The following is a 17,130-nucleotide window of genomic DNA, read 5'->3' on the forward strand; positions in this document are numbered from 1 at the left end:
TCAGGTGTCTTAGAATTGGCAATTCAATCCTCGGTTAGCCGCTGCTGTCATCTCAACATCGACGTTATCTTTTCGCGCATGCACGCGCGCGGACAGGTGATTGCATCAGTGTGGGAAGGGGCGTGTTTGTAGCGGGGTGATGCAGTGCACTAGTGGCCCCTTTATTTTCAACACACACAGTAGGTTCTCATGCACTTGTTTTCTTGTCTTCCCTTCCTATCCCCTTATCTCCTATTTTCTTTCTCCTCCTTTTTTTTCTCCCAACTGTCTCCCAAGTTCCTCTTTCACCTGCTACCCCGTCTAACTTCTCCCCTCCTCGGATGGAGTGAATTTGTAATCCGTCGCCGATCTACACGTTCTGCCCTTCTCCCATTCATTCTCCCATTTCTCTCCGATCCCCTCCCCACCGTCTCCCCCAGAGCGGTGCCACTCTGCCACTGATCATAGAAGATCTGAGGCTGTGTCAGAGGCATCTGATGGTTAATTAAGCTTCCAGATCAATAGGGCTTGCCCCTGACACTCTCTCTCCCACTGTCTCCATCTCCGCTTCTCTTTTTTCACCCTTTCATCGCGTCTTTCTCCTCCCATCCCAAATCAAATACGCTCCAATTGGTTTGGGGTTTCCCTCTCAGTTTGGCTTATTCGTTCCACTGGCTTTTTTTTTTTTTTTGACGCAGGCTTTTTTCCAGAACGCCGCTGTGATCATAAGCGGCAACTGTGGGCGCGCTGATGGAAAAGTTTCTTGCCATTGAAACTTCAAGGGCACCCAGCACTCATCTCATCCTGCGGAGTGGGTGTCAAATGAGCCAAGTGGAAAAGTTTTAGGGGTGGGGGGGCGGAGTGGGTGCTAAAGCGGTGAGTTATCACAGCGGAAGCTCGGCGGAGTCTCAGATCTTTGACGTCGCTTGTCTCGCAGCAAGAAAACGTCAGTTCCTTTTCTTCTCGGTCTCGAGGCTGTCTCTGAGTCGCGGCCTCATTAACCCGTGCCCACGTTCTGTGACGGGTCTTCATCTTTCTGAATTGACACAATTGTGTTATTTCAATTTCTGATGCAGTCAGAGTAGAGTTTATATTTATCACAGCAACACAACACTGCCGCACTGAGGTACTAATCGACACCTGAGAAGTAGAATCAGGAATTTGCTGCTACCAAGGGTCGGTCGGATGTTTTGCTTTTTGCAATTACTGCATATCCGAAAATGCAGAAGATGTATTTTTCATTTCTAAATGTAACCGAAATGTCAGTGTACTACACTGACCCACTTTAGTTTGAATTAAGGCGATACATAAGCGGACAAAATGTTCTGTGAAATGTACATTTCTGCAGGCTAGAAAGAGAGTAGCTGCTCGCGCTCTCTATCTTCTCCTATATGTTATTTCAGACGGGCTCAGACATATTGCCTGGTGTGTGAGATGTGACAGTAATGGTTAGAGGACAGATGCTGGGATGAGTTGGGCAAGGTCAGGAGGCACACAGCCACCAGGGCTTGACTGACAGCGCGATGCGGAGTGTATCTAGACCTGCTAAATTACTGAATCGAGAAAGCCAAACATGTGCAGTCTGGGATATATGGCATGCCATAGATACAGCACAGCACGCACACGTACTGAAGTTGCGCGCACAGTGGCACACTCACGTACAACCTCTCCATCAGGTTAGGCTCAATTTCCACTGATCCACTGAATTCTCTAACCAAATCAGTTCCTCTCCTCTGCTCCATTATGCTGCCTGTGCTGCTGTAAGTGGACCAAAGCACAGCGGCAAAAGGGATGGAATGGTTTTGCTGCTCAAGAATTAAGAACTGGCTTTGATCGTGAGTTATAGCAGATGGCAGCAAGTCAATACAGTGAAATTGTAAACTCCTATTTCTGCCAAACTATGGTGGTGATGCTACGCTGTCTATTTCCTGTTCAAAAAAAACAGCTGCAATGTCCTATGGAGGCCTTATCTCACCTCACCCAGGTATCGATCAGACACTGGACCAGCTCTTCTGCTCCCAGCAGTCACAGGTAGCTTGCTGCCTTTCTTCTCAAACAGTGAGAACAGGTATTGGATCTGTGGGGGCGTGTAGGTATAATTTAATCAATTATAGGAGTTATGATTACCATGGCAACAGCAAAGAAAAGCACCAAATGAGGCTGGAGGGAGACAGGTGCTATTAAGCTGGTGTAGTACCATCATATCACATTGATTGTAAGGGTTGCTTTCATCTTCCCGGTAGTGTGTTGTGGGCTGTCATTCAGAACAATCGGCTGTGTGTGTGTGTGTGTGTGTGTGGGTGCACACGTTCAGCTCATCAATAGTCAGAGGTAATCCCACTCCCCCTTTGCCTCAGTAAACCACGCTGTGATAGTGTCAGCTTTAGCTTCACACGTGCACACGCCACGCTTCATGGCATGGTGGCCGGACGCTGAATCCACAGCTAGCAGGTGGTGAACATACACTGCGTTCTGCTTGACTCCCTGAAAGAAAATGAGTCCCTGACACTTTCTTCTCTTGCTTTCCTTCCCGCACTTGTTTTACCCTTGAGGCGAAAGGATCGGGAATCATCAGAGATGCTTTCTCTCTCAGAAGAGGAAAAACGGAAAGAAAGGAAAGGTGAATTCACCGAATGGCAATATGGGGCTGAGTGAAATCTCCTGCGTGGACACAGTGGGGCAGTGACAGCCGAGGTTTGACGCAAAGGTCGTTCGCATCACACCCGGCTTCGCCTTCCGGCCTGTCTAATCGAAAAAGGGCCGCGGGGCGCGGGGTCCACCCGCTGGGGTGAAAATTGAGGCCCTCGGACTCACGCCTTCTTTGCATGTGGCTGTTTAGCCGAGTGCCTGAGTCAGAACGCACACCCAGGACCGGCACGTCAGTGAGGGAGGGGCGGGAGGCGAGGCCGGAGGCGGGAACCAGGCAAGCGGACCCACGCTGTTGTCACACAGGAAAGGAGGTGTTCACAGGCTGTAATGTGTGCAGTGCAGGTGACGGTGCAAAAAATCCTGTGTTTGGGTGATTTTTCCATCATTATGAGGACATTTATTTTAGGTTGCCGGTAGTTTGTGTGACTTTGGTGAACGAACTAAAGTCACACAATAACAGCTACAAGCTAACTGATAGAGACACGGGTAGACTCCCCGTGTTCTGCGAAGTAGATTTACTGTCGTGTGGCTTGGGCGGGAGCTTAGATAACGGCTTCAGGTCCCTGTCGGAAACATAGACTGTGTAGCAGTTTGACGGCAGGGTAAAGCGGTGAACATGGCATATACTTTGAGTGCTATTTGATCTTTTTAACTGGGCCTTTCTTTCAGGTGGCTAAAATAGGTTTTGCTGCTGCCCCCCGTCCACAGCAATACATTGCTTTGCTCCTGTGTAGTAACTCCTGTCTGCTCCTCCAAACTGGGGGTGTGCCAACCATCATCTACTGCAGGTATTACACTGACTATTAAAGTACTTTCTACAACCCCACTTCACAACACCCAAACAAACCCCTTTAAGTGTGACTGTCCTCCCAGAAGTTGAACCTGCTGTCCCCTCACCTCCAGTATTTCACAGTCTGCAGACTCAACCTTTCTGTATGATCAGCCATCGGTGCAGGAGACGAGCCAAAGTGACCTCCCTTAATTTGGTGTCCAGATTGCTTGAGAGCGCTATTAGCATGCCTCAGTGAGAAAATAACAGAAGTGTAAACTGTGGTACCCTAGAACTTCCCCTCTCCTTGTGCTTACTGTTCCCATTTGCTGTGGTCATTTGACCAAAAAGAGGTGTATTTGCCATACACATTTTTAACACATTCCCTTAAAACAAGTTTGAAGTACCAGCAATGTTAAAAAAAAAAATGCAAAATGCAGTCATTTAGAAAATATTGTTGAAAATGCAATTTTAATGCACAAGCTCACTGAATCGGCTTATTTTTCACAGCAGACATTTTGACTTGCCACAGTAGGGAAAGCACAGATGTCACTTATAACATTAATGATGGCTCTGTTCTATTCAAATGTGACAGTGAGCCAGCATGCACAATACCAGGACCCTGAACCTGAAGCAGCTCTATAGAATAGGTCCTTTTCATCCATTTTGACATGCCATAGCATGTTGATTAAAATGAATTATGGTCTCATTCTCTTAAGTTTTCCACACCCATTCCAGTGAGCCAGCATGCACAACGCCATAATCCATGTTATAAATGGCTGCGTGGTCCACCTACACAGGTGCTTTGACCTGTCTCATTAGAACTCTTCCAAGGACTGTGTGGGTGAGTACAGATGGCGCTTGATTAGTATCTCTCCAACTCCCCCCATCAGCTTTGTTGCACCTGCTAGGTTGAGAGAACTTTCTCCCTCATCCATCTGATTGGTTCCGTGACATTTGGTGACCTCATGTATTTCCAGCATAGCTCCGCCCAAACCTGAACATGAGCCAGAGTGAAAACAGCCGCGTGGGTGTGCAGGTCAGCAATGCCACATTTAGAGTCTAGTGAATGTGATTTTAAACTTCCTGCTTGAGTCTGAAAGAAACACATAGCAGCTAGAACAAACGAGAGGAATGCGTCTGCTGTGAGGGACGATTAAAGAACAAAGCATCAGGTATTTGACTTCCATATTGCTCCTTGGACATACACTACATTCCTTCTCTGCTCAAGTGATTTTTCACTCATTGCATGACTCGAAGACTTGTTGATATTTGCTTTTAGCCTCGAGCGACAAAGGAAGCAAACATATCAAGTACACAGCATATCTTTGTCTGGAGTATGGATGCATAGGGTGCACAGCCCCAGTTTACAGCTTACACAGCCTTTGCTTGTGTGAAAAGGTTGAGGTGGTCAGTAATGATATTCCCTGAAATGGCATTTAAAGGCTAAATAACAGCCTTGGATGGGAGGGCGGCTCCTCCTTCTATGCTGTTGATGGGTTGACCTCTGCAATAGGAAAACCTTTTAGCCTCCTCGTGGTAATATATGCCAGATAAGTGGTTAGTTTGGTTTGACGCCGTACTGCAGATGGCCTATGCCAGTAGCGACAGCATCTTGGCTGCATTATCGACGACCATTCATTGTGTGGAAATATATTTTTTTTTGCACTGAGCTGTCACCAAATCACTTTTCCAAGCACACAGTGCCAATTGTCACATCCTGTCAATTTGTTGTCATAGGGACCATGACAAGACCTGCCAACCCAGGACTCACTAAAAACTGCTTTTGACCGGTTCCATGAGAATCACTGATTAACTCCACATGTCTCAGTGTTTGGTGTCCTTATTCTAATCCTACGTCTGATTCCTGACGCTGCGTTTCTCTATGAGGAAGTAAGGCATCGAGCCAACCAACTGAATGTTCTGATCAATTGCGTTGGCGAGGGGATCCCTTATGGGGGAACGCTGTAACGGTGCTTTCTCACCTGAACACTTTGGTTCAGTAAAGACTTGCCCTCGACTTGACTTGTCACTCCAACCCTAGTGCGGATTAAATAATGGGTGATTGCTTCAAAAGGATTTGATTTTCCACTTGGGTCCTGGTGATGTAGCATGACAGTTATCTGTCAGTCTGTATGATTTCTTGTTGTCTTGTTTTGTTTGTAAAAAGTCAGTGGATACACGAACTGGACCAGAACATAAAGACAAATATGCTTTATTTGTTTTTCTTATTCTGGACCAAACTACAGGTGTGAAAGTGTCCTCAGAAAATAGCACAAATGTCTCCCGGTAAGGCCGTGGTTGCTACTAATGTGTACTTAGGAGGATTACCGGCTGCAATCCGAAAACCATGGCGGCCCGGATCAACGAATGATCTCTCCTCCAGTCAGATCAATAAGCCAAAGTGTCACGGAAGGAGGGAGGACGAAAGAGAACGAGAGTGTGTGATGGACAGAGATTGAGGAAATCGCGCAGGACAAAGAAGATGGAGTGGGGCCATTAGCCTGACCTCTCACCTCACAGCGCAATGTTTCAACGGGCAACGCTTGGTCAGAGGGCAGAGACGGAGGAGAGTGAAGCTCCGATCCGTGTGGACGGATGCAGCCAGGTGGCCATCGAGCCATCGAGCTCATCCGTCTCTGTCTTCACTCTCTGCCAGAGGGGGGGACGAACATCTCTGCTTCCACATCATGGAGTAGCTTCCACACGCTGAGCAAGGATGGCCAGGGGGCGGCGTGTGCTTTTGTGTGCTAAATGCACATTTAGCATCTTTCATCCCAAAAATATATACAGTGGCTGGTCAGATGACTATTATGTGGCTGACGTCAAGCTCATTCCATTAAAGCCTAAGCTGAAAAACATATATTTTCCCCCAATTTTAGATTTTTTTCTTCTTCTACGCACCATGTTACAAGAACAAGACATTAAAATGAACAGCCACTGTCTTCACACTGTGATCATGTTTGGCCTGCACATTACCGCCTCATGTTAAGCCCCACCCAACAACTGGTGTTTGTTTTGAGCAGGATGGATGGCGGCTGTAGTGGCGCTGGGCCGTGTGTGTCAGCGTGACTCATGGGAAGCTATCTTTAATTACAGTGTGACAAAGGCCACAGCGGCACACTCGTGTCGCCACAAGAACTCTTTCTCTCAGCTGCATGGATGGCAGGCGCATGAATCAGAAGCTCTTCAACAAACAGCGATAGAGCCAGCTTCTGTGAACCATTAACCAAAATCAGAGGAATATATTTATCCCCGTCTGACCTCACGTACACGTCTGTTAGATCTGCGTGCGTCTGCTGATTCATTTGTGACGGCATCGTGCTATTACTGTCTCTGTTGACATGTTGCATTCCTCTCTCAGACTGGGTGAAAGGCTCCAGTGTTTTAAGGATTGCAGAGGCTGAATAACAGCGTTTTTTTCGATTGTGGCTGAGATAGCGGTTCTGTGATTTGGTGAAAACAATAATTACGTCCCCGGCTCTCCCAGGTTTTAGATGCTTGTGGTTATTTTTGCGACGTGCCATTAGACGGGGGAACAAAGAAGCCTCGACAATAAGCTCAGATGACCTTCCCGGGGCAAAATCATGTAAACAAGGAAGACTACAAACAAGGCACGGAGAATGAATGCACTCATCATTTCACCAGCACTTGTTTGCATTCAGAGTCGTCTCTCTGTCGTGAACGACCGTAACGTTCTCCTGCCTCAGTCACCAGCTAGTTCTAGCACACATGTACACCGTCTGTCGATTTGGCTGCGGAGAGCAAGCGAGCAGACTGTGAGGAGCTGGTAGAAGGCGACGGTGTTAAAACGCTGAGTGAGCAGCACCTCAATGCGCCAACACACCACTGGAGGCGCTGAACAGTCTTCTCCCTCTCACTCTGCCTTTTGTAGCTCGTTACCTTTGTCAGTCGGGAACCAAACAGCCAGTTATTTCTCTGTTCAAATCTGCTTTTGCTTCACTGAAGCATTGGTGGCGGGTGATTTCCCTTTATGCGTATTATGCTGACAGCTGCAGAAAAGCAAGGGCTGCAGTTTCTCTAATTATTTCCACCTTTCAAACCATCAGCGTGGCCCCGACTACACCTGTCCACCGAGCCGCTCCCTGTGTTGAGCGCGCCTGTGTCCTTTGGAGGGAAGTGGAATGACTCTTAACAGCTCTTCATCTGCAGAGCTGGCCACCTGTGTCAAGAGGTCCTGGCTGGAAATACCCCATGAAGCTGGGAGAGGGGTTTCTAATTAAAACGGTGTCCTCTGTTGGCGAAAGTGGTGTGATGGCATGAGGGAGGTGAATGTGAGTTGTATTGTCTTTAAGAGTGCATACTGGGAATGCAAAGGTGTGTACTTGAAACACACACTTCCTATTATATCACCACAATTATTTCCACGCGGCTTCTGTAGTGGAATTCTCAGTGTGGCTGATGCAACCGAGAGGTAACTCCACTCTTTGGCTCGGGGAAAGTAAAGAGCGGTGTCGGAATGGCCCGATGGACACACACATCCGCAGGACATCTCTTATTGACACTGCCGCACTTTTGTTAAACTGACTGTAAAGCACAGACACTGACGACAAGGGAAGGGGATGGAACTGGCTTAGACTAGTTGTGCAAAGACAAACCGAAGCTCTTATATAGAGGATAAGGCATACAAGACAATACAGTGTGTGTATATATATATATGTGTATATATATATATATATATATATATATATATATATATATATATATATATATATATCTCTCATCGAACTCCTCACGACTTGGTCTGCCTGCTGTGAAAGTGATCGGCCTACTTCCTGGAGTTCATCACTGTCATTGCTCCAGCCCTTCTGATTTACAGTATAGGTTGAATTAAATTGCCCATGGTTCTCTGTCAAGCTGCCCAAGTGAGATATGGCCTTCATTTCACCTGTACAGTGTTGGCAGCCAGCTTCACTGGTTTAGACGAGCAGCCTATAGACAAAGGAATCAGTGAACACATGCTGAAGTACTGGACAGGGGCAGGCTTTGGGGACGTTTTGAGGTCATGGTATGAAGCAACTTGTTTCCTGGGAGTACGATAATATTCATCAGGCTTGTAGAGGCAATTAAAGTAGCATATTGGCTGTGTCCACTATATCACCACATCTGAAGCTTTGGTATGGAACATGTATTCACATAAGGTATAATAAATCTCTTTTATCACATGCCACTGATAACACGCAGGACATTTATGAAAAATAACCTCGAGTACACACAAGTTGTGCTTGATTTTGAGTTTTTCTTTTCGGGGGGAGACCTTTCTAAGCCCACCTTGGGTTTCTCCCTCGCACAGCTGTTTTGTTTTTGTATCGTTGTTTTTCTTGTGTATATTTTAATCTTTTTTTTTTTTTCTTCTTCTTATCCCTGCAAATAGCTGAACACCTCATTGCCCCGTTGATTGGTGCTCAGATTTACTTCCACAACATGCATTTATCATTCGTCGGGCCCCAGTGAAATGCAAAGCCTCTCAGAGACACGTTGGGATCCTGCCAGGGTAAACATGGCTGTCTGCTGTTAGTGATTACACACGCTTGTTCCGAAGCTATTACATTTGCAAAACGGCTCTCCGATAATGGAAACAAAAGCAAAGACCAGAGGAAGTCCAGCATTTCTGTAAACCTGCGTCTAATAGCAAGCAGGTGTGTGTGGTTAGAGTCTGAACTCTGCGACCATACACATTAATGCGCCGATCATTTGCAGAGTGAATCCTCCGATCTGTATTGTAATGCCGCTGCTCACGCCGTCGTACAACCCTTCTCATGCCCTTGGTGCTGAGCACCAGCACGTTCCCCCATCGACTTGGACTCCTGAGGAGCAGCAAAGGAGCGATTCAAAGACGTCCTCAGCAGGGAGGGTCAGGCAAGACAGAATATAGATCAGGGGAGCTCCTCTCCTGCTCACATTCGTCCTTGGAGATGGATGGAAAGCGACTGGATAAAGCTATTCAGCTCTACAACTTTTTCAGCGACATTTAGAGTCTGGATCCTGGAGCATTTTATATATCACACTATATAATGAAGTGTCTTCTCCTGTGGGTCTTGATGGCTCCTTTGTCCTATCATTTGGATCTGCGCTGTCCCATTTGTGTACATGTTCACGAGCGTTATGTTTCTTCAATATCTGATATCATCTTGTCATACAGCATCGTTTGCACGCAGCATTGCAAAGCTGAACCTCATGAGCACCATTCTTTACCCTTTCACAGATATGTTGGTGTCCTTCAGGCAGGTCCCGACACCAAACTTTCACAATAGAATTATCTCAGCCGAAGTTATCTCTGTATACAGTATTATCTGGGTAATTACTGACGTCAGATAAAATGATGTTTGTACAAACATGTCTGTGGAGGAGTGTGTGTGTGTGTGTGTGTGTGTGTGCATACTTTTCCCCACCATGCTCGCATATTTTCTCAGCTTGTTTGTGTCCCACTTGTTATCAGACACCAATAATAATAAAACAACTGGAGCATTGATGCCATGTTGTTCCCTCTCAGGTAACTACCAGCTCTCCCCGACGGTGAACATGCCTCAGGACGACGTAGTGATGATCGAAGACGATAGGCCGCCGCCGCCGCCGCCGCTTCCTGCCCATCTCTCCGACCAATCGTCCTCCAGTTCCCACGATGACATGGGCTTTGTGGGAGAGGACCCGGTGTCCTGGATCCACGAGCTGCCCGGTCAGAATGAATGGTGAGCAGCGGCTTGTTTTTACTTTGCGGGGGAGTCCGGATGAATTATTTATAACTTGATGGACTTCAGACAGGCCGTGCGAGGAAGAAAGCGGGCTGTTGTTTGTGTTTTTCACTTACAGGAGGTTTAGGTTAGCGCACACGTGTGTGTGTGTGTGTGTGTGTGTGTGTGAGGGTTCTTGCTGTTCATTAGAGGCCTGCCACTGAGTGGTGAGAGTAGTGTTTCCCGGACTGAACCGGAGAATCAGATTTCTTGATTAAACTTTCTGCAGACGTTGGTGGAAGATAATACAAATATATGATTTTACAGGAATTGATATGAATGCATTTTCAGTTATTGCAAGTTATTGCCTCCATGTATTACAAAGTGAGACTATCTGCCTTAATAAACCAGGAAATAACATTTCATGTCCTAACATTTTGCATCACGGCTGCATTTAGAATCCCCAAATGTCGGTAACTTTTCGGTAAATGTGCGGTGTAAGGTGTGTGTGTGTGTGTGTTAAATAATGGATGACCCAGCAGCAGTCACAATATCAGTCGAGAAACTCATACAGCACCTCCACCTCTCCAATCCCGACCCCCCCCCCCCCCCCTGTTCTGTTTCATAGAGGAATATTGACGCTAAAGACGCTCTCACTGCCGTTTCACTGGGACTTTAAAGGCAGCCTTTTAGAGCAGGAAGTTATAGCTGTTCGTCCTTAAAAGTAGAATCTCTCACTCTGAAATGACTCATGGCATTTCGTGTATGATTGCAGTGTACAGGTACAGCGAATGTAAAGACAAGACATCCAATCATGTCCTCCAGCTCGTCTGATTGACAAAGTCAGGCCACTTATTGTAGCTTGTTATTTGCCTTTTGTATTTATAGTGAACAATTTCTTTCTTTTATGAATATTGTTATTCTTTCTTATGATTGGCTGGTCGTGGCATGCTGCAACAGAACCACAGACGAGATATTTAGTCCACAAATTGCACGGTTTATGTATTTATTTTTTGAGTATTTTTCTTTCTTCTCTCTCTCTCTCTCTCACATTTATTATGAATGAGTAGATTTGCTCAGCATGCCTTTTGTTCATGTGATGTCGGAGGTTTGTCATAGTGGATTAGGTCCACAGCATATGGCTGAACCACACTCCAACTTCCTCACACACACACACACACACACACACACGTGCGCGTGCAAGGCAGAAGTGTGCTATATACCACTGCCTAAGGTTATTGTGAATAATTCATGTCCTCAAAGTCACACACACACACACACACACACGCACGCGCGCACGCGCGCAAAGTCCAATGCATGCTAGGCTCCAGCTCCCAACACACTTTCTCCAGCACAAGCAGCTTACAAAGTGGATGAACAGATGGTTGCAGCTGAATTTGTTAACGCTGCTACAACGTTGAAGTGATTCTTCATAACACGTGATGTATTTAAGAAGATATTAAACTGACGAATGAGAACAAACACTTGTGTTTACTGAGGTGATAGATAATAAAAGTGAGAAGTAGGGTCATTTTGTCATTGATTTTTCGATACAATCTGATTTATCAGAGGAGCCGCCCCTGCTGGCCAGTAGAGAGAGTGCCAGATTAAAACACTTCCGCATTGGCTTTATTTTACAAAATGTGGGGTTGCTGCCTGATAAAATCACTGCACATCACACTCCCTTTAAGGCGGACTAAACCAAATTGGAACCAGGAAAACCATCTGTGATGATTGATAACAATTATTGTTCACATTTCTTTGGTCGAACACCTGATGTTCCCAACAAGTGTGTATCCTTATTCAGAGTGATTCTTACTGTTTCTCATTTTCTTTTTCATGTGCCCCCAACATCCCACTACACACACACACACACACACAGCGTTAACAGGCATACTAAGCCAGCAGGGGATGTGGGTCAGCCCGACTCCAACGTGGAACTGTTACTTTTTAAATTAAGCTCTTGCAACAGTGCAGCCGGGGCCCGCTACGTATTGAATATGTATTGTGCGGAGCTGTGAAAGTCTCACCTCTGGCCTCCAGTATTATGCAGCGTTCCTTCCTCATGGGAGGTGCCTTTCCAAGGCCACAGCTATACACCTACAGTGCATACACAAAGCACAGAAGTGGCTACATGGCTTGTAAAATCATTGTAATTCAGGCTCTTTCTCTTCTTGTCCTTTTTTTTTTTTTTTTCGCCAAATGGAATTTAACAAACTCCTATTTCCTCGCTCTCTCTCTTCTCTTTTATTTCCCTTTATTAATTCATTTCTTTTCTGCAGTACCAGCGCTCTATGTGACTTTGTTTAAACAGCCAATAGCGAGCCAGTTGGCTTGTAAAATGAATTTAATCCTGGCTTACTTTACTCTATTAATGTCGGGGTAATCAAAAGGTCATTTCAGCTGGTAGTGGTTATAATGAGGGAAATAACGAATAATGTAAACAGAAATCTATTAAAGAGCCCATTCTTTTACAATCTACGCACCTCTCTTGTAGAGTTTTGTGGAATAACATTCTTATCTCTCCCCGAGTGATATTTTGCCTCTGCTCAGTCCTCTCCAGTGAATGATAGCCCGCGTGTGAGTGTGCTAACGTGGAGGCCGAAATCCCATTTCACACAAGACGCAGACATTGACCTACTTCCTTTTTTTTTTTTGTCTCGACATCCCCAGCCAATATCTAATGGATGTGTTCTGTGTGTGCATGCACACATGGTCCTGTGAGTTCATGTTTTTATCGTGTGAAGACATGCGGCTGTTTATCCTTCTCTTACAGGTAGGCTACTTGTCCGGCGCTGTCATGTTGGAATGAATTGTTGTTGGATCAGCTGTACAGGCCTCAAATGCTCATCAAAGAGGCTATAAACATTACAACATGCTCTCTGTTAATATACTAATATCCACGTTTGTATTTGTTGCTGCTGTATCACAGACTGCTTTATTAATTCTCCTTCTTTTTTTATCAGCTGTTGATTGCGTTGAGCTTCGTGAAAGTGGCTTGAGCTGTTGCAGTAAAAATTGAAATCCATCGCAATGGTTCAGCTACTTGTCAGCCAGACGTAGAAGACTGTGGTTGCACCGGTTAGGTCCAGGATGTGCGTATAGGGTTAAAAGGTGTGTGTGATCCGGGGCGGTGATGGAAACCAGCATGTGTCTTCCGTCAGGTTACACCGGATAAGTAAATGTTGTAAGTTATTGCTTTGCATATCTGCACGGGTCCCGACCCGTCGCATTAACTCCCTTCCCGGTGTCTGCCTCCTCCTTCATTAGTTTGAATCCAAAGCCAAACAGGAAGGACCACGTCGACATGATTTACAGTAAAACAGATAACACGCACTGGTTGATATCGTGGTTCTGTGCAGAATAATCTGGACAAATGAGAAGATGAAAGGTTTTTTCCTCTTGGGAACGGAATGTGGAACAGTGTCAGAATCACAATTGAGTGTGTCGTCATGGCAGCTCCTGATGCAATGGTTGGTCTGAGATGCAGGAGGAATGTTTCTAGTCTCCACCTGGTCTTCATCCCAGTCCATGTCTTTTCCTCCTGGCACGGTTAGCTGCACGCAATTAACTTGTTGTTTTTGTAACAATCAGTTGAAAATAAAGACCTCAGAAATTGTCGTTTAAAAACTCAGCAATGATATCATTGAGAACAGGCTGGTCTCATCCAGTGTTTGTAGCTTCACCGATGAGAAATAATGTGCCGTACTTCATAGTTATCCACATAATCATGAACAAGGAAGTGTAAAGGAGTGGATGGGTCCAACAATCAGCCAGGGGGCCGCTGTTCATTCCCCATGTGAAAGGAGAAGTCAACGTTGATTCGTTTGTCACATGCATTGGTCACTGTTAGGTATTTTAACCCAAACAACAATCTTTTTCCTACACCTAACTAACCTAACCCAACGAACTACATCACGATCTATTCCTAAACCTTACTAAGTAGGTTTGTTGCCGAAACCTTTAAGTTGTTTCCTGTGAAGACGGAAGTTTATTTTGAAAAGCCCGTATGCATGTAATGAGTGTAAATTGACACGTGTTGCTGGCTTCCGTAGGAAACCGCACGAAAAAATGAGGAATAACTTTCGGTAAGATATCACATGAACCGTTGTTTGAGGATACGTTGTTTTAAAGATGTTCAGTGATAAGGAGTTGTTTCATTTTCCTACTAGCTGCGTTAAGCCCACGCCTGGATGAATCCCCTCTGGTGGTTTATCTAATCCTCACAGAGGTAACTTTGTCCATCAAGAAGCAAAAAAAAAAAGCTCTTAAAAGCATTTGCTTGGCTTCCTTGCAATGTAACATCTAAACACAAAGTTCCTTGCTCAGGAGAAGTTTTCAAGAGTGTCATCCCCTTCAACTATAAAGTGCTGAAGCACCTTTGAAGATGTGGCTCTTTGAGAAGTGCGACTGTGTTTCCTCCCAACAGCAGAACCGCTCTGCCTCCTCGCACTATGGTATTCTACTTGTAAAGTCACAAGAAGTCCAACTGTACTCGCGAAGACGAGCGTCACAAGCCTGACACTTTTATGACCTTTGTCATGAAAGAAATGCAATACTTATTCCATTAAAATGCAACATTCGGCCACATTAGTACCCTTTCAAGGCAGTTTATTCGCCCCGTTTCCTGTAATTACAATTTACTGTAACTTAATACAAGATTGTTAAGCTCATGTAATTACACATTGCTGTGTGGACAGACGTTTACAGTTTCCCCCACATAATTGTGATGCAGGGCAGGTTTTAGCTGTGGTCTTGTACATGTCACTGTAGGATGATTAGTGAGAATTAAAACGGTGTTAGAGCTTCATTGTGTTGAGAATGTGAGTCTCCAGAGGAGGCCGGCATGTGAACGGGAACACGCGTCCAGTAGAGGCACCGCCCTGCTTATGTGCTCACGCGTATTAATGTTTAGAAATAACTACTCACAGGTGTTTTGCACTTCTTTTTTATCGTTAAAACGTAATATTACAGCAGCATATGATCCATAGAACAGAGGATGCTTAAACCTGAGACCAGGTCAGCTGCTGTCCACTTGGTCGATTCTGCAAAACTTAAAAGAGAAAAACGAAACACAACTTCAACATACGGTAAATATATCTTGCCATGTTTCAGATGAATGTCTAAACCTGTCTGTCTCATCTGTCTGTCTTCAGAATCAGCAGCAGTCGGTGCATGTGTCCACAGAGATAGAGGACACAGTCATTCCATTTCAACAAAATAGCGCTGGCTCTACAGACCAAAGGCCGCCAGGCAGCGTACAATCAAGTGTAAAAAGTGCACCTGGATGTTTAGAATAACACGCAGCCTCACACTCCCTTCTGGACACCGTGTCCCTTTATCCCTTATTGCTGATTTTTTTACATGGCCAATTTAAAGAGAATAAATCGGCCATTTGATGTCATTTTCGTGCCATTCATTTGCTGCGGCCAGTTATGCCGAGCAGCTTCTGCGGTGAAGACAAGCCGTCATGTAAGGGCAGGTCGATTATTATGACAGTCAATTCTTCAGAAAGGTAGAAGAATATCCTCGCTGTGTTGTTCTCGGGACAGCGGGGTGTGCAGCCTCCACGGCACCCGCCCTTTGCGTGCTGATGAAGCCGTAAGCACACATGCTCTTTCAACTCCAGCAGCGCTCTGTGCCTTCCTGAGTTGTGAACACACCGTTTTCTAACTTCTACGAAGTGGAGGTGAGACTGCAGAGAAAAGGCCTGGGGTGTCTGCAGCACGCTCATCGGTCTGACGTTTTGGGAAGTGTTACCCAGCATCACTGAGAGCCAGGAACTAACGACTACCAGCTATTACCATACTGTTATCACAGCTGCCCTGCATACCACCTGGATCAAGTTCCACCACCTGCTGGAGGAAAAGATTCACACAGTTAATATCAGATCATAGCCCTTTGGGAGTAATACAGAGCATTATTTTCATTATTTCATTTGTTTGTTGATTTGATTGTCTATTATCTTTTGGAAGCCCTTGGGTTTCACTCTGCAGGTTTTAAGTTTAGCACTGATTAAATGATGGTGCTAACACTGAATACTAATTATCTTTGGATTTTTTTTAATTAAAAAGTCCAACTTGAAGCGCCTCGGTAGCCGAGTGTTTACAGAGCGTGCCGCATATTTCTCCAGGTTTGATTTTGTTGTTTGTTGCATGTCATGCACCCCCCCTCTGCCCAATATCTACACTGTCTTCCGTCAAAAATAAAAAGGGGAAATGCCACGACAAATAGGGTAAAAAAACAACAACTAACCTTCCAAAGATGCTAGACTATTGTTGCAAAGTCATCACACCCCTTCCTTGATATCAAAGACCCCTTTCCATCACAAATATTAAAAAACCTTTTTCACATCCTTACCCCGAATGATTCAAATATTAGAAAAATGGTCTCTATGCTGTAACACCTAATAATAATAATAATAATAATAATAATGATAATAACACATAAATTTTATATTGCGCTTTTTAAAATACCCAAAGACGCTTTACAGGGCCTTTACCTATTCAGAACTTATTTTTCAGTGGACAACAGTTTAGCTGGTAGAAGAGAAGCAACCTCCAAAAGAAAAATCCCTGCCCCACTTGTACCACCAGGGGCACTGTCACAACCTTGATATAGCTAGACTGCGACCGTCCCCATGGCTTGGACCGCAATCCGGATGTAGCCGACAAGAGTGTAGGATAGGTGTCGATTCTCATGAAGGTGAGAGGGAAGAGAAGTGGACAGCGAGAGAGCGAAAGAGAGAGAACGAGACTGTGTCACAGGTGGAAACATCCTTTCGGTCTGTCAACCAGCCGAGATGGAAAAGGACAAACAGACGCGCGCATCCGCACACACACGGCGCCGCACAGACGCCCTCGGTCTCACGAGTGTTTGGATACACACTGGCTGGTAAACAATTTCACAAATTAACATATAAAGTGGAAAAGGTCCGCATAGGCACGAACAAACAAACTTCCAAACTAACATTGCGGCCTGACTGCCTACTTTAGTTGACTCCCTAATAGTCTCCATCAACAGTGATGTAACTAAGAATCA

General features: G+C 45.3%; 1 protein-coding gene across 3 annotated transcripts in view; it reads left to right on the forward strand.

Moving 5' to 3' along the window:
- The window catches only part of LOC306794148 (partitioning defective 3 homolog), a gene marked incomplete at its 5' end in the record, with an annotated part of 334,738 nt that overhangs the window by 201,737 nt on the left and 115,871 nt on the right, over nucleotides 1-17,130 (forward strand). For all 3 annotated transcript variants that reach the window (XM_079292080.1, XM_079292081.1, XM_079292082.1), the window contains one exon: nucleotides 9,912-10,107. In XM_079292080.1, coding sequence (XP_079148206.1) covers nucleotides 9,912-10,107 — 196 coding nt within the window. The remainder of the gene's footprint in view (nucleotides 1-9,911; nucleotides 10,108-17,130) is intronic.

This window comes from Melanostigma gelatinosum (genome assembly GCF_949748355.1).
Source record: "Melanostigma gelatinosum genome assembly, chromosome: 20".
Taxonomy (NCBI): domain Eukaryota; kingdom Metazoa; phylum Chordata; class Actinopteri; order Perciformes; family Zoarcidae; genus Melanostigma; species Melanostigma gelatinosum.